At 39.4% G+C, this 18,422-nt stretch overlaps 1 protein-coding gene across 4 annotated transcripts in view; it reads right to left on the bottom strand.

Annotated features, from left to right (window-relative positions):
* ANO10 (anoctamin 10) overlaps nucleotides 1-18,422 on the bottom strand; it is a 213,303-nt gene that overhangs the window by 51,666 nt on the left and 143,215 nt on the right. For 3 of the 4 annotated variants that reach the window (XM_081823379.1, XM_081823402.1, XM_081823386.1), the window contains one exon: nucleotides 8-124. The exons of the other annotated variant lie outside the window; for it this stretch is intronic. In XM_081823379.1, the coding sequence (XP_081679505.1) occupies nucleotides 8-124 (117 nt within the window). The remainder of the gene's footprint in view (nucleotides 1-7; nucleotides 125-18,422) is intronic. 4 annotated transcript variants of the gene reach the window in all.

Raw genomic sequence — 18,422 nt, 5'->3', positions numbered from 1 at the left:
CTCTTACCTGCTGCTTGAGTGCCTCCAAAGACTCAAACTCCAATCTGGCCAGTTTCATCTGGATATGCTGTGGTTTATCAGGTATGGCAAATGCAAGTATAAACTTTAAAGCCAGGAGTGCATGCTAAAAACAAGAAAGAGTACATGTTGATGTGCCACATTAGGCCACATGTGCAATGAGACAAAACGGAACCTAAGCAATCTGTGATTCTTTTTGTTAGTCTTGGGTAATTTCTAATGACTAGCCTGTCATGTATCAGAGAACAACCAGGCCCAAGAGTTCTATTTAACCCACCCCACTGTGGCCCACTCAATAACTATTGTCTTATTTGCTTTGTTCTTCTAAAATTAGTTTATTTCCTTAAATTGATACCATACATTATTTTCAGTGTTTTATAGAAAAATGAAATTTATTCTGAAAAATCTTTCACAAAATGTTTTTTTTCCTGTGTCTATTTTCCCAGTGTATATATTAGCACACAACCCTGGCAGACTCACTCTTTTTTCTTTTTCTTTTTTTTTATACACACAGAGAGAGAGTGCACAAGTTGGGGGAAGGGACAGAGCAAGAGGGAGAAGCTGACTCCCTGCCGAGCAGGGAGATTGGACGTAGGGCTCGATTCCAGGACCCTGGGATCATGCCCCAAGCTGAAGGCAGACGCTTAACCAACTGAGCCACCCAGGTGCCCTAGACTCACTCTATTCTTTGCCCAATAACATCTTCCCTGTGCTATGCTTCAGGCTGAGTTATGTGAAACATACAGCGCCTTAAACACCAGGTGCCTTGAATCCTCTGCACCCCTACAAGTATCTGGTACAGTTTCTTTCATGAAATGATAATCAATAAATATTGATGAATTGATTGGTTGTAATGTACTACCTTATACTGCTAATTCCATATACTGTAGGGCAGGTACACAGAAATGTAGAGTGTATCCATTATAACAAGGGAAGCTTAGAACCCTTCTACACCAAACTTATACAAAGTTTATCTATACCATAATGATATGAGGTTTATAATTATGCTTTTTTCTCTGCAGAACAGAATAAGCCAACAGGATTGTTTCCATTGGTAAGCCTGTTCTTCAGATGCATGGCCTCAACCTACTGATGCTTCTGCAATTCTAGCATCATCTTGTGATCCAGGATTAACACCCACGGAAGTCTGAACAATGAAAAGAATATAGTTGCCTCTTTGATAACAGCATGAATTACTAAACATTAAAAGCTGTGAAATGATTTTTAAAGGTAAGAAATGATTAAAAGGCATTTTGAAAATCAGCAAAGGAAATGGAACAGCCTCTAAGAAATGTTGCACTGAATTACTGACAGAAAAAGAGGACAGCTTAAAAAAATTAAACAAGCCCCTTACTGTGATATTTTCAAAAGGAGGATGAAGGACGAATACCATGTGGCTATCTCCTAGGAGAGGCATGAAATAATGAAGGAAATCAGCATCATGCCAGAACAAGCAGTAATTCAATCCAGAGACCTGGAAATGGGCAGAGCCCCAGGCCAGGCCAAGCCCCCCTGGTATTAACAAGAGATGTGGAGTGGGCCAGGGCCAGGCAGTCTTCCCCGAAGTGTGACTGCTGGGACCAAAGAGGACACCTGCAAGGTACTGATTAAGTATCTACAGTGTGAAAACTAATAGATAACACAGCACGGATCAGGTGACATCATCTGTTGTAAGTCTGAAGTAACTGAATTAAATTAACAGGAACCTGGATAAAATCTACAAAGAACAAATAAATAATTCAAAAAAGGTATACTGTGTCATCATTTCATTCCATTGGAGTACTGACACATAATTTTATATAAGACTTAACCTCTTCAGTAGAAATACTAGACAAGAAATAAACAAATGAGCAGATGAAAAGAAATCTTCCAAGTTTTCCAGAAATGGGGTGTCCTCAAACTGCCAGAACCCCACCATGAGCCAGTCACTGGCCTCTTTCCATCTCTCCTAACAAATCTGTACCCATTTTCTCTTCTTTGGAGTCTTGGAGGGAACCAGTGAGAAAAAAGACCCTGCCAAGGTCTTCCCTTGGAAACAAGGTGCCTGTAAGATGTGTCAAATCTCCTTTGGGAACCAGGACTGGTTACTGGGCAACCGAGCAACTCTGCCACAGACCTCAGTGCTCATAGATGCCATACAAAATGTCCATAACCCTCATGAATTAAAAATGTTGGCATTTATTAGACAATATGTTAACACAGGAAGTCATTTTAACATGGTTAAAACACATAGCAGTGAGTTTTTATGAGTAGCTCTATAGTTTGCTTTCCTAAAATTATTTTATACTAAATGCTTTTAAAGGCCCACATGTAGAGAGATCAATTTCTTTTGAACTATATAGGTTCCTAACAGACCTGCTTATTCTCAGCTTTTAACTTCCCACTGAACACCTCCAGGGTTATGCTCCTTGAAGAGTTCCACGCTAAGCACACAGCTGAATACTCCTTAGCTGGAGGAAAAAGCCAGAGGGAAGTAGTGCTGTGTCCATCCCTTCACGTTTATTAGTGACTAGTGTGCTAGACATGGGTCATGTGTTGGAGGATTCTACAGTGAAAGAGATGATAGCCCCGGCACATGGTCTAGAGGAGGAGATCAGTAATTATGGGCCATCCCCAAATGCCATGCGTGAGTGGTCCTGCCCAGTATACATGGGACAAGGAGCCTACAGATTGGCAGTTACCCCAGTTTTTAGCAGTTTGGAGAGGGCTTCCTGAGCAGAGACATACGGGATGAGGAGTTGGCTAGGAAAGGGGAGGAGTGTTCCCAGAGAGAACAAACACACAAAGGGATGGTGGGGTTGAGGAGAGAGGGGCCATGGAGGCACCCAGGAATTGGATGATACAGGAGCTGAGTGAGGTGTGAAGAGGCACTGAAGGTGCCAACACGGGAACGATGGGCTCAGATGTCTCCATTCACGGCACGGAGAGTGGACAAGAGTGGAGCCTGCAGAAGTGCAGGCAGGTCATCGAGGTGAGCTGGTGTGTGCGAGAGCAATGGGATGGAGCCTCCAGGAATGAATGGAGGGTTCACCAGCAGAGGACCAGACAGGCCTCCACAGCTCCTCCATGATGACGTGCGCACGGGATGAGGAGCAGGCTGGAGGGAGAGGGTCTGCGTGGTCTATGGACTTTAGGGGTCTGTGGGATATCTGAGTAGAGATGCTCAGCCGGCAGTGGGGGAGAGGGGTCTCATATTCACGACAGGGCTGGAGGCAAACATCTGGGAGTTGCTGGGGTATGTGCATACATGGCACATAATGTCATGGGAATGGGTGAGATCTGCAGGGACGCACAGTGAGGGAGAAAAGATGAGACGAGACAAGAAGTCAGCAAAGGATGGAATTGGAGGAATGTACTAGGTGTGATGAGCAGAGGGAGAGGTCTGAAAAGTAGCTACAGAAGCAGCATGTGGGGTAGGCAGAAATCGGGGAGGTTCTAGGTTTACAGAAGCAAAGGGGAGAGAAAGAAGCCAGTCAAGGTGGGCACTAGAAGGTCAAATACATGGACGCTGGGGAGCAACCTTTGGCTTTAACCACTAGGAGGCCTCTGGTGACTCTGGTGGGAGTGGAGGTCACGGAAGCAAGACCAAGGTGGGCCGAGAAGGGCCGGGGAAGCAAGGCTGGAGGAAGGAAGGCCACCAACAGGATTCAGAAAGTCTGGAGGAAGGGAGAGTAAGAGATGAGGAGGTAGCTGGAGGAAGAGCTGCGCTAGCCAGGTTTTCGGTTTTAAAGGTGTAAGTCTTGAACGCTAAAGCTTTGGGAGAAGGAACTGAGAGAATGGTAAAAGGTGAAGGCCCTGGAAGGAAAAGTCTAAGGCACAGACCAGGCCACCGTGCAAAGCAGGGGCTTAGCCATATAGGAGGTCTGATATTGTCACACTAAGGAGGGAGGGCTGACCCGGGGAAACAAAGGCATTGGGGGCACTAATTTTAAAGAAGAGAAGAATTTTAAAAGAAATTTATTGTTCAGAATTGGCAATTCATACTTAAAATGAGGAAGGACAGGTGATAATCCCATAGTGTTCTCATTTTTCTTTTACAGACCTAATCTTAAATCATCACTAAAGTGTACCCTTTCCTCAAAACAGATCCTCATAATCTTTGACAGAAAAAAAAAAGTGCCTTAAAGAGCAAAACAAAAAATGTCAACTTTATTAACTAGATTAGAAGAAAATATATCAACATCTTGGCAATGGTTGGCAATACGGGCAATCTTTTTATCTTTAGTCTCTAACAAACATGCATTACTTTTTTTTCCTTTCCCACATTTTATTTTTTTTTAAGTTTTCATTTTAATTCCAGTGTAGTATTAGTTTCAAGAGTACAATATAGTGATTCATCACTTCCATACATCATCCAGTGCTCATCACAAGTGCCTCCTTAATCCCCATCACTTGTTTCACCCATCCCCCCACCCACCTCCCCTCTGGTAACTATCAGTTTGTTCTCTATAGTTAAAGAGTCTGTTTCTCGGTTTGTCTTTCCCTTTTTTCCCCCTTTGTTCATCTGTTTTGTTTCTTAAATTCCACATATGAGTGAGATCATATGTTATTTGTCTTTCTCTGACTTATTTTGCTTAGCATAATACTCTTTAGCTTCATCCATGTTGTTGCAAATGGCAAGACTTCATTCTCTTTTATGGCTGAATAATGTTCCATTGTATATATACCACATCTTCTTATCCATTCATCAATCGATGGACACTTGGGCTGCTTCCATATCTTGGCTATTGTAAAAAATGCTGCTATAAACATAGGGGTGCATGTTGTGCGTTACTTTTATAAGGGAAAAAAAACCCACTTGAGCAAAAAAGAATGCATGGGTTCCTCACAGCCGAGGAAGGTCACTGAGAAGACATGACCACTAGTGGACCCGTGAGCTGGACCTACGTGACTGGAGGCTGCTCATTTTCTCCCCTGTCCTTGGAATGTGGGGAGGGGCTTGCCTTTCCTGCTCCCAGAAGCTGCTACAAGGACATCGCTTTGAGATGGTGAGGTGGTGTTGAGAACACCTGCACAGTATAGTTGACTAAACCCAGTGAAGGCCTCTGTTTATAAAAGTTTATAAAAACTTTTAAGATGTGGCGGGCAGGTGCAGGGATCCACTCTTCTTGCTGCCACCCAAGATGAGCCTCATAGGTAAGTTCCCTTTGATATTAAAACTGCCACCTACCCACCTGGAGGGGCCAGCCTCTTTCTTCCATCTCTCCCTTCCCTCCGCACTCAGGGGCCAGCTCGGATTTCACCCAGGAAGCTCCTGGGAGGGTTGTGAACCAACACTCATTTAAAGGAATTACATACGCCGAAGCTCCTAACCCCACCTCGCTGTAACTGCCCATATGCCCAGAAGACAGACCCAAACCAGACAACTTGCAGCCCAGGGAGTCTGGCTTCTAATCTGGGGTCCAAGAATACAAGAAGCTGGTGAAGGCTGTCACTTTGCCTTCATTCCTTCTGCAAATATGTAGGAGAGCACTTACAAACAGAGCCAGACTGCCTAGATGGTGGCCTTCTTCCCACTTCTTCCTTCCCTCCTCAAATCTTCTGGCACACTGATCCATCCCCTTACCCCACCCAACTTTGCAGCACTCCGGAAGTTCCACCAATTTTACAGGCTTATTTGGTTTAACATACTCTTGGGAGGGTGAAGGAGCATTGCATTCACAGGTAACTGTTAATTAATTTAATTAGCTGGGGCTAGCAAACTCTGCCCTCCACCCACCCCCAATACTCTCGAGTGTTCAGAAGTTGGGGGAGATGCCACAGCAGCTTCAGCAGTGGAGTACTGGCTTTGAGGAAGAGGAGTAAAGAGAAGGAGAAAGGAACCAACACTGTCTCAATGCTCAGGAAAGGATAAATTAGACATCCAGGCTCCACCGCCTTCTCTTTAATGGTTTCTTGTACCCAGGATCCAGAGTTCAAGTTGATGAATTAAGTAAGCTTTGTGGGCTAGCCTGGAAACCTAAATAACAGTTATAGCACTGTGTTTCAGAAAAATCAATTTTTAAAATGTTGTTTAATTGGCCAGAGCAACTTCTTTCAAGACATGTCTCCAAAGGCAAGGGAAACAAAAGCAAAAATGAACTTTTGGGACTTCATCAAGTTAAAAACCTTCTGCACAGCAAAGGAAACAGTCAACAAAACTAAGAGGCAACTCACGGAATGGGAGAAGATTATTTGCAAATGACACTACAAAGAGCTGGCTGGTATCCAAGATCTATAAAGAACTTCTCAAACTCAACACCCAAAAAACAAATAATCAAGTCAAAAAATGGGCAGAAGACATAAACAGACACTTCTCCAAAGAAGACATACAAATGGCTAACAGACACATGAAAAAATGTTCATCATTAGCCATCAGGGAAATTCAAATCAAAACCACATTGAGATACCACCTTACACCAGTTAGAATGGCAAAAATTGACAAGGCAAGAAACAACAAATGTTGGAGAGGTTGTGGAGAAAGGGGAACCCTCTATACTGTTGGTGGGAATGCAAGTTGGTATAGCCACTTTGGAAAACAGTGTGGAGGTGCCTCAAAAATTTAAAAATAGAGCTACCCTATGACCCAGCAATTGCACTACTGGGTCCTTACCCCAAAGATACAGATGTAGTGAAAAGAAGGGCCACATGAAACTCAATGCTCATAGCAGCAATGTTCACAACAGCCAAACTGTGGGAAGAGCTGAGATGCCCTTCAACAGACAAATGGATAAAGAAGATGTGATCCATATATACAATGGAATATTACTCAGCCATCAGAAAGGATGAATACCCAATTTTTGCATCAACATGGATGGGACTGGAGGAGATTATGCTAAGTGAAATAAGTCAAGCAGAGAAAGACAATTATCATTTGGTTTCATTTATTTGTGGAACATAAGGAATAGCATGGAGGACATTAGGGGAAGGAAGGGAAAACTGAAGGGGGCGAAATCAGAGGGGGAGATGAACCATAAGAGATTATGGACTCTGAGAAACAAACTGAGGGTTCCAGAGAGGAGGGGAGTGGGGGGATGGGTTAGCCCGGTGATGGGTATTAAGGAGGGCACGTACTACATGGAGCACTAGGTGTTATACGCAAACAATGAATCATGAAACACAACATCAAAAACTAATGATGTACTGTATGGTGACTAATATAACATAATAAAAATAAATAAATAAAATGTTGTTTATATATTCCCTACAGCAAATCTGTTTCAATGCTAGGAACTGCTTTATGCTAACTGAACTGAGAAAAAAAATTGCAAAAGGCATTTTAGCTATTTCTACTTGTTTTCATAAATAAAAGCAAACCTAAGACAAAATGTGAATCTATTCAGATTTGAAGAGAAACATATTCAAAAATGAATACTTGGGTTGCCTTTTCATAGTCTGTCTTTGAAAACAGAAGACATTTTATGGGCCATGATTGTGATTCCTCCTTCACTGACAATCTTCTTTTAAAGTAAAACTCACAAAATTTTATCCTAAACAAAGCAAAGAAGAAAAGGAACAGTGGGGGGTGGGGTGGGGAGACAGACAGAATTTTAAAAGTAATAAATACAAAGAAGTTGGCTCCCTCTAACAGTATGCTTCAAGTAATGATTACAGGGTGTCTTGGTTATAGGAAAGAAGAAAAGGACAAGACCAGAGAAAATCAGCATCCGGAGCTAAGTTTTTTCCAGAACCACAGTACCGCCTACCCTGCCACCGGTGCCACTCACCTCTGGTCACCACAGGGGGGTCCAACTCTTGGGGTTCTGGTGGCAGGTGCACAGAGCGTGAGCAGAACCTTTTTATTTTACCAAAGCTAGAAACTATGACACAATCAACAGCAGCAGCTGTGTTTGTGGCAGCATGTCCCCAACCCTGTCTCTTATGAAATACAAAATGCAAATTAGAGATGAGTTCTTAGAATTCTGAAAAGCTAATTTGATCTCTCCAGTGGAATGTTGGCCACGCTACCTCTTTCCATTCAGAGCCCAGCCACCACTGAATAAAAGAAACTCCAAAAAAGCATCTTCTGCTGATTACCAAATTACATGCCAAATGCCAATTAATAAGAAATGATTAATGGATCCAAGATTGAAAAAAAATTATGGAATTAGGCTCTTAGGAAAAAAAACCTGAGGAAAACAGAAATACAGCATACAAAAATCTAAGGGTTCCAGCAAAAACAGTTCTAAGAGGGAAGTTTATAGCAATATAGGCCTGCCCCAAGAAACAAGAGAAATTCAAATTAACCATTTAATTTTAAAACCTAAAGGAACTAGAAAAAAAAAAAAAGAATAAAGCCCAAAGTTGGTAGAAGAAAGGAAATAATAAAGATCGGAGTGGAAATAAATGAAATAGAGACTAAAAATAGAAAAGATCAATGAAACTAAGAGCAGATTCCTTGAAGAGATAAACAATATTAACACATCTTTAGCTAGACTCATCAAGAAAAAAAGAGAGGGCTCAAATAAATAAAATCAGAAATGGAATAGAAGTTACTGATAACACAGAAATACAAAGGACAGTAACAGACTACTAGGAACAATGACAGGCCAACAAATTGGACAGCCTAGAAGAAATGGATAAATTCCTAGAAACATAAAATCTTCCAGACTGAATCATGAAGAAACAGAAAATCAGAATAGACTATTAATAGGAAGTTGAATCAGTAATCAAATAGCTCCCAACAAATGAAAGTCCAGGATCAAATGGCTTTACTAGTGAATTCTACCAAACATTCAAATAAGATTTAATACCTATCCCTCTCAAACTCTTCCAAAACATTGAAGAATATGGAAAGCTTTCCTCATTCTATAAGGCCAGCATTACTTTGCTCCCAAAACCAGACAAGGACATCACACACAAAAAAGAAAATACAGGCTGGGTGATAAAAATAGATGTAAACTCCCCCACCAACAAAATACTAGCAAACTGAATTGAAGACACATTAAAAAGATCATACACCATGATCAGGTGGGATTTATTCCAGGGATGAAAGGATGATTCAACAACTGCAAATCAATCAGCACTACATTAACAAAATGAGTGATAAAATCATATGATTATCTCAATAAATGCAGTAAAAGCATTTGACAAAATTCAACATCCGTTTACGATAAAAACACTCAATAAAGTAGATATAAAGAATATGTACCTCAACATAATAAAGCCCATATACAGGGGCGCCTGGGTGGCTGAGTCAGTTAAGCATCTGCCTTTGGCTCAGGTCATGATCCCAGGATCCTGGGATCCAGCCCTGCATTGGGCTCCATGCTCAGCAGGCAGCCTGCTTCTCCCTTTCCTTCTGCCTGCCTGCCTAATTGTGATCTCTCTCTCTCTGTGTCAAATAAATAAATAAATAAAATCTTTAAAAAAAATAATAAAGACCATATATGACAAGCCCACAGCTGACATCATACTCAATGGTAAAAGCTGAAAACTTTTCCTCTAAGATCAGGAACAAAGACAAGAATGAACACTATTCCCAATTTTATTCAACACAGTCCTAGGAAGCAATTAGTCAAGAAAAAGAAATAAAAGGCATATAAATTGGAAAGGAAGAAGTAAAACTGTCACTATTTGCAGATGACATGATGTTATATACAGAAAACCCTAAAGATGCCACCAAAAATACTGCCAGAATAAATGGATTCCGTAAATTTGCAGATAAAAAATTAATATATAAAAATCTGTTCCACTTCTGTACTCTAATAAGTTACCAGAAAGAGAAATCAAGAAAACAATCCCATTTATAACTGCATCAAAAAGAATAAAATACCTAGGTATAAATTTGGCCAAAGAGGTGAAAGACTTATACTATGAAAACCATAAGACATTGATAAAATAAACTGAAGAAGACAGAAATGAATGAAAAGATATTCTGCACTCATGGACTGGAAGAATTAGTATTAAAATGTCCATATTACCCAAAGCAATCTACAGATTCAATGCAATCCCTATCAAAATTCCAATGACATCTTTTTCACAGAACCAGAATAATTCTAAAATTTGTATGGAACCATGAAAGACCTCAAATAGCTAAAACAATTCTGAGAAAGATCAAAACTGGACGTCCCACACTCCCTGATTTCAAACTGCAGTACAAAGTTATAGCACTCAAACAGTATAGTATTGACATAAATGAAAGAGAATCGAGAGCCCAGAAATAAACACATGTGTATATGGTCAATTAATTTATGACAAAGGAAGCAAAAATATACAACAGGGAAAAGAACTCTTAGAAGTCTGCTGTGGTGAGAGACGTCCCTGCCTGAAAGGCGCTCAGGTGGTGAAGCAGGGTGGAATCCTAGGTGGGACAGTGTGGTTTCAGGACCCTCAGGGTCAGGGGAAGACCTGGGGTGCCTGAATGTGGCAGAGCTCCCAGGTTTCGGAGCGGGGAAGCCAGCTGCAAACAGCGAGGCCAGGAGTGGGCTTGCAGGTCTGGGTTGCCATAAACCATGAACCTCAGCACAGTCAGGCGACTGCTCTCCAAGCAGGGGCCTAGGGAGCAGCAGAACCGCAGCAAGACCCCCTCCTTCCACCCCAGGGAAGAGCAGTGGGGGAGCACGCCATAGAAGTCTAGGGGTTTGGAAACTCAAAACGGGGTCCTGTGCCTGAGATAGATATGCTTCGTCACAGGCTAGGTGAGCATGGGGTGCACACAGAGACCAGGGAGATAGGAGTGATTTGACTGCTTTTCCCTGAGGGCACACTGAGGAGTGGGGTCTGAGCTCTTGGCTCAGGTGCCAGAGATTAGAAGGCCACCATTTTCATTCTCATCCTCTAAAGCCACATGGAAAGCCTTCAGGGAACAAAAGCCACATAGAGCAGACCAGAGCAGATTACTTAGCCTGGCCCCTGGCAAGGGTGGGGCAGTTCCGCCTGGGGCAAATACATTTGAGAATCAGTGCAACAGGCCCCTCCCCAAGAAGATCATCAAGAACATCCAGCCAAGACGAAGTTTACCGATCTTAGAGAACTGTAAAACTCCAGCACTAGGGGAAAATAGTATATAGAATTAATGGTTTTTTCCCCCCATGATTTGTTAGTCTTTCAATTTTTATTTTTTTCTCTTTCATTTTTAACCAATTTCTTATTTTATCAATTCTTTTTTAAAATCTTTAATTTTCATTTTTACATTTACATTCTATTCTTTCATTGTATTTATTTTTGTATATATATATATATAAATTTTTCTTTCTTTACAATTTTGAGATGTAATTTCTTCTAACAAACCAACCAAAATACATTCAGGATATAATGTATTGCTCTGTTCTTTTCACCTGTCTGTTTATATTCATTTTTTTTTTTGTCTTTTAATTTTCATTTTTACAGTTACATTCTATCCTTTCATTGTATTTAATTTTATTTTTATACGTAAGTTTTTCTTTTTTTAAATTTTGGGATCTAGTTTTCTAACAAACATACCAAAATACACACAGGATCCAGTGTATTGCTCTATTCTGTTCACCTATCTGATTACATTCTCTTTTTATTTTCAGTTTTATGTATTTATTTATTTATTTTTGGTTTTAGGTCTCTTGATTTGTTTAGTGTATATTTCTCTGGGTTGTTCTCGTTGTTGTCATTTTAATATTTTGTTCTCTCATTCATCTATTCTTCTCTGGAAAGAATGAAGAGATGGAAAAACTCACCTCCAAAAAGAGAACAAGAGGCAATACTGACTGCCAGGGACCTAATCAGTATGGACATAAGTAAGATGTCAGAACTAGAGTTCAGAATAACAAAGATAAAGATACTAGCTGGGCTTGAAAAAAGCATAGAAGACACTAGAGAATCCCTTTCTGGAGAAAAAAAGAACTAAAATCTAATGATGTCAAAATCAAAGAGGCTATTAATGAGATGCAATTAAAAATGGAGGCTCTAACTGCTAGGATAAATGAGGCAGAAGAGAGAATCAGTGATACAGAAGACAAAATGATAGAGAATAAACAAGCTAGGAAAAGAGAGATAAACAACAACTGGATCACGAAGGGGAGCATTCGAGAGATAGGTGATACCATAAAGGGGAATAATATTAGAATAATTGGAATCCCAGAAGAAGTGGAAAGAGAGAGAGGGGGGCAGAAGTTATATTTGAGCAAATTATACCTGAGGACTTCTCTAGGCATTCAAGTCCAGAAGGCACAGAGAACCCCCTCAAAAATCAAGAAAGATAGGTCAACACCCCAACATATAATAGTGAAGCTTGCAGATATCAAAGGCAAAGAGAAAATCCTGAAAGCAGCTTGGGACAAGAGATATTAGATTTGCAGCAGACCTATCCACAGACACCTGGCAGGCCAGAAAGGACTGGCATGATATATTCAAGGTGCTAAATGACAAAACTAAGCAGCCAAGAATACTTTATCCAACTAGGATGTCATTCAAAATAAAAGGAGAGATAAAAACTTCCAGGACAAACAGAAACTAAAAAAATTTGTGACCACTACACCAGCCCAGCAAAAAATACTCAAGGGGATCCTTTAAGCAGAGAGAGAGCCCCAAAGTAACATAAACCAGAAAGGAACAGAGACGATATAAAGAAGCAGTCACCTTACAGGCAATACAATGGCACTAAATTCATATCATTCAATAGTTACTCTGAGTGTAAATGGGCTACATGCCCCTATCAAAAGACACAGGGTATCAGACTGGATAAAAAAGCAAGACCCATCGGTATACTGTCTGCAAGAGACTCATTTTAGACCCAAAGGCACCTCCAGATTTCAAGTGAGGGGGTGGAAAACCATTTATCATGTTAATGAACATGAAAAGAAAGCTGGGGTAGCAATCCTTATATCAGACAAATTAGATTTAAAACCAAAGACTGTAATAAGAGATGAGAAAAAGGTCTATTCAACAAGAAGATCTAACAGTTGTAAATTTTTATGTCCCTAACATGGGAGCATCTAATTATGTAAGTCATTTAATAACAAAATTAAAGAAACACATCGATAATAATACAATAATAGTAGGGGACTTAACACCCCACTCACTGAAATGGACAGATCATCTAAGCAGAAGGTCAACAAGGAAACAAGGGCTCTGAATGACACATTGGACCAGATGGACTTCACAGATATATTCACAGCATTCCATCCTAAAGCAACAGAATACACATTCTTCTCGAGTGCACATGTGACATTCGCCAGAATAGATCACATATTAGGTCACAAATGAGGTCTCAACTGGTACCAAAAGATTAGGATCACTCCCTGCATATTTTTGGACCACAGAGCTGTGAAACTGGAACTCAATCACAAGAGGATTTGGAAAGAACTCAAATGCATGGAGGCTAAAGAGCATCCTACTAAAGAATGAATGGGTCAATGAGGAAATTAAAGAAGAATTTTTAAAAATTCATGGAAAAAAATGAACATGAAAACACAACTGTTCAAAACCTTTGGGATGCAGCAAAGGCAGTCCTAACAGGGAAGTATATAGCAATACAAGCCTTTCTCAAGAAACAAGAAAGGTCTCAAATACACAACATAACCTTACACCTAAAGGAGCTGGAGAACAAACAGCAAATAAAGCCTAATCCAAGCAGGAGACAAGAATTAATAAATATTAGAGCAGAAATCAATGAAATAGAAACCAAAAAACAGTAGAACAGATCAATGAAACTAAGAGCTGGTTCTTTGAAAGAATTAATAAGATCAATAAAGCCCTAGCCAGACTTTTCAAAAAGAAAAAAGATAGGACCCAAATTAATAAAATAATGAATGAAAGAGGAGAGATCACAACCAACACCAAAGAAATTACAAAAAATTTTAAGAATATATTATGAGCAACTATAAGCCAGCAAATTAGGCAATCTGGAAGAAATGGATGCATTCCTAGAAACATATAAACTACCAAAATTGAAATGGGGAAGAAATAGAATACCTGAACAGAACCATAACCAGCAAGGAAATTGAAGCAATAATCAAAAATCTCCCAACAAGTAAGAGTCCAGGGCCAGATGGCTTTCCAGGGGAATTCTACCAAACATTTAAAGAAGAATTAATACCTATTCTTCCGAAGCTGTTTCAAAAGATAGAAATTGAACGAAAAATTCCAAACTCTTTCTATGAGGCCAGTGTTACCTTGATTCCAAAACCAGACAAAGACCCCACCAAAAAGGAGCATTACAGACCAATATCCATGATGAACATGGATGCCAAAATTCTCACCAAGATACTAGCCAATAGGATCCAACAGTACATTAGAAGGATTATTCACCATGACCAAGTAGGATTTATTCCCAGGCTGCAAGGATGGTTCAACATCCTCAAATCAATCAACATAATATACCACAATGTGATACAGTACATAATATGATATAGTAAATTAATAAAAGAAAGGACAAGAACCATATGATCCTCTCAGTAGATGCAGAAAAAGCATTTGACAAAATACGGCATCTTTTCTTGATTAAGACTCTTCACAGTGTAGGGATAGAGGGAACATACCTCAGTATCATAAAAGCCATCTATGAAAAGCCCAGAGTGAATATCATTCTCAATGGAGAAAAACTGAGAGCTTTCCCACTAAGGTCAGGAACACAGCAAGGACGTCCACTATCACCACTGTTGTTCATCACAGTACTAGGAGTCCTAGCCTCAGCAATCAGACAACAAAAAGAAATAAAAGACATCCAAATCAGCAAAGAAGAAATCGAACTCTCACTCTTCACAAATGACATGATACTCTATGTGGAAAACCCAAAAGACTCCACCCCAAAATTGCTAGAACTCATTCAGGAATTCAGCATAGTGGCAGGATATAAAATCATAGCACAGAAACCAGTTACATTTCTCTCCACTAACAATGAGATAGAAGAAAGAGAAATCAAGGGGTCGATCCCATTTACAATTGCAACTAAACCATAAGATACCTAGGAATAAATCTAACCAAAGAGGAAAAGAAACTGTACTCAGAAAACTATAAAACACTCATCAAAGAAATTGAGGAAGACACAAAGAAATGGAAAAACGTTCCACGCTCATGGACTGGAAGAACAAATATTCTGAAGGTGTCAATGCTACCTAGAGCAATATATACATTCAATGCACTTCCTATCAAAATACCATCAACTTTTTTCAAATAGCTGGAACAAATAATCCTAAAATTTGTATGGAACCAGAAAAGACCCCAAATAGCCAGAGGAATGTTGAAAAAGAAAAGCAAAGCCAGTGGCATCACAATTCCAGATTTCAAGCTCTATTACAAAGCTGTAATCATCAAGACAGTATGGTACTGGCACAAAAACAGACACATAGATCAATGGAACAGAACAGGGAACCCAGAAATGGACCCTCAACTCTATGGTCAACTAATCTTCGACAAAGCAGGAAAGAATATCCAATGAAAAAAATGACAGTCACTTCAACAAATGGTGTTGGGAAAATTGGATAGCCACATGCAGAAGAATGAAACTGGACCATTTCTTTGACACCATACACAAAAATAGACCCAAATGGATGAAAGACCTAAATGTGAGACAGGAGTTCATCAAAATCCTAGAGGAGAACACAGGCAAGCATCATTTGTGACCTCAGCAGCAGCAACTTCTTGCTAGACACATCCCTAAAGGCAAAAGAAACAAAGGCAAAGATGAACTTTTGGGAATTCATCGAGATAGAAAACTTTTTCACAGCAAAGGAAACAGCTGACAAAACCAAACGACAACCAAAAAATGGAAGAAGATATCTGCAAATGTCGTATCAGATAAAGGGCTAGTATCCAAAATCTACAAAGAACTTATCAAATCAACACCCAAAGAACAAATAATCCAATCAATAAATGGGCAGTGGACATGGACAGACAATTCTCCAAAGAAGACATACAAATGGCCAACAGACACACGAAAAAATGCTCAACATCCCTCGGCATCAGGGAAATACAGATCAAAACCACAATGATACACCACCTCACACCAGTCAGAATGGCTAAAATTAACAAGTCAGGAAACAACAAATGTTGGTGAGGATGCAAAGAAAGGGGAACCCTTTTACACTGCTGGTCAGAGTGCAAGCTGATACATCCACTCTGGAAAACAGTATGGAGGTTCCTCAAAAAGTTGAAAATAGAGCTGTTCTATGACCCAGCAATTGCACTACTGGGTATTTACCCCAAAGATATACATGTAGTGATCCGAAGGGACACCTGCACCCTGATGTTTATAGCAGCAAGGTCCATAATAGCCAAACTATGGAAAGAGCCCAGATGTCCATCAACAGATGAATGGATAAAGAAGATGTGGTGTATATATATACAATGGAATACCACTCAGCCATAAAAAATGAAATCTTGCCATTTGCAACGACGTGGATGGAACTACAGGGTATTACGCTAAGCAAAATAAGTCAAGCAGGGAAAGACAATTATCATATGATCTCACTCATATGTGGAATTTAAGAAACAAAACAGAGTATCATAGGGGAAGAGAGGAAAAATTAAAAGAAGACAAAATCAGAGAGGGAGACAAACCATAAGAGACTCTTAATCATAGGAAACAAACAGGGTTGCTAGAGAGGAGGGGGTGGGGGGATGGGGTAACTGGGTGATGGACATTAAGGAGGGCATGTGGTGTAATGAGACTGATGAATCAGTGATCTCTACCTCTGAAACTAATAATACATTACATGTTAATTAATTGAATTTAAATAAAAATAAAAAAATTTAAAAAGGAAAATAAAAAAAAAGAATGAGATGAGAAACCAAGAGAATATATAAGAGACAGGGAAACATGGCACAAAGGAAAATAATAAATATTGAAAAACTGGCCCTAAAGAAACAGAAATGTATAAATTACCTGACAAATAATTCAAAATAATTAACCTGCAGAAACTCGATGGGCTACAAGAACACAGAAAACTAAGTGAAATCTGGAAAATAATGCATGAACAAAATGAGAATATCGACAAAGAGACAGAAACTATAAAAGAACCAAAGAGAAATTCTGAAGCTGAAGAATTCAATAATCAAAACATTCACTAGATGGGTTCAACAGCTGCCTTGTTCAAGCAGGAGAATCAGCGAACCTGAGGAGAGGTCATTTGAAATTGTCGTGTCAGAAGAGCAAAAAAGAAAGTCTAAGGGACTTAAGGTACATCAATAAGCAGACCAATATAGGCATTCTGGGAGTCTTGGAAAGAGAAGAGATTAAAGGGCAGAGAGCTTATTTGAAGAAACAACGGTCAAAAAGTTCTAAGTCTGAGAAAGGAAATGGACATACAAAATCAAGAAGTTCAAAAGATTCCAACTAGGATAAACCCAAAAAAGGCCAACACTGAGACACAATGTAATCAAACTGCTTAAAGAAAAAGAGAGAATCTTAAAAGCAGCAGACGTAAGTGTTGCATCATCTACAAGGGAGGTCCCATAAGATTATCAGAGCATTTCTTAGCAGAAATAATACAGGCCAGAAGGGAGTGAGATGATATATTCAATGTGCTGAAAGAACAACCCTGCCAGCCAGGAATACTATATTCAGCAAAACTGTCCTTCAAAAGTGAAGGGGAAGTAAAGACCTTTCCAAATAAGTAGAAAGCTGAGAGAATTCATCACCACCAGATCTACCTTATAAGAAATGCTAAAGGGCATCCATCATCTTGAAATAAAGGATGCTAGACAGCAACACAAAAGCATATACAAATATATGTTCTCTGGTGAAGGTAAATATAGACAAACACGGAATCCTGTAATACTGTAGTGATGGTGTGTACATCGTTTTTAATTCTGGTGTACAACTTAAAGGATAAAAGCATAAAAAATAATTATAAAACTATGTGAACGAATGCAGTATATTAAGAAACGTGATCTGTGACATCAATAACATAAAATCGGAGGCGAGACATGTAAAGGAGTAGAGATTTTACATGTGAATAAAATTTTTATCAGTTTAAAATAGATTGTTATAACTATGTTTTACATACCCACCATGTTTGCCACAAGAAATACCTATAGAAGATACACAAAAGAGAAATGAGAATCAAAGCAAGTCACTACAAAAAAAAAAAAAAAAATCAATGAAACACAAAGAAAGGCATCGAGAGAGGAAAAGAGGAACAAAATATCTATGAGACACACAGAAAACAATGAAATGGCAACAGAAATTTTGCTACTACCAGTAATTACTTTAAATGCAAATAGATTAAACTCTCCAAAAAACACAGAGCAGCTAAATGGATAAAAAAAAACAAGATCCAACTATATGCTATCTACAAGAGACTCACTTTAGAATTAAGGACACATATAGGATAAAAGTGAGAAGGTGTAAAAAGATATTCCATGCAAATGGATGAGAAAGCATAAAAAAAGTCTGTCTTTGTCTCAATAACACAACGAATAGGAATCTTCTCTGTAGTTTCAAAGGAAGCTTCTTGTGCAGTGTCTTCAGTTCCTAACACCTGGTGGGTCACTGATGGACCCTGAGAAAT

This window comes from Leptonychotes weddellii, chromosome 1 (assembly GCF_054177405.1).
Source record: "Leptonychotes weddellii isolate Sample4059 chromosome 1, ASM5417740v2, whole genome shotgun sequence".
Classification (NCBI taxonomy): Eukaryota; Metazoa; Chordata; class Mammalia; order Carnivora; family Phocidae; genus Leptonychotes; species Leptonychotes weddellii.
Note: the sequence above shows the minus strand (reverse complement) of the source record. Positions and strands in the feature narration are given on the sequence as shown.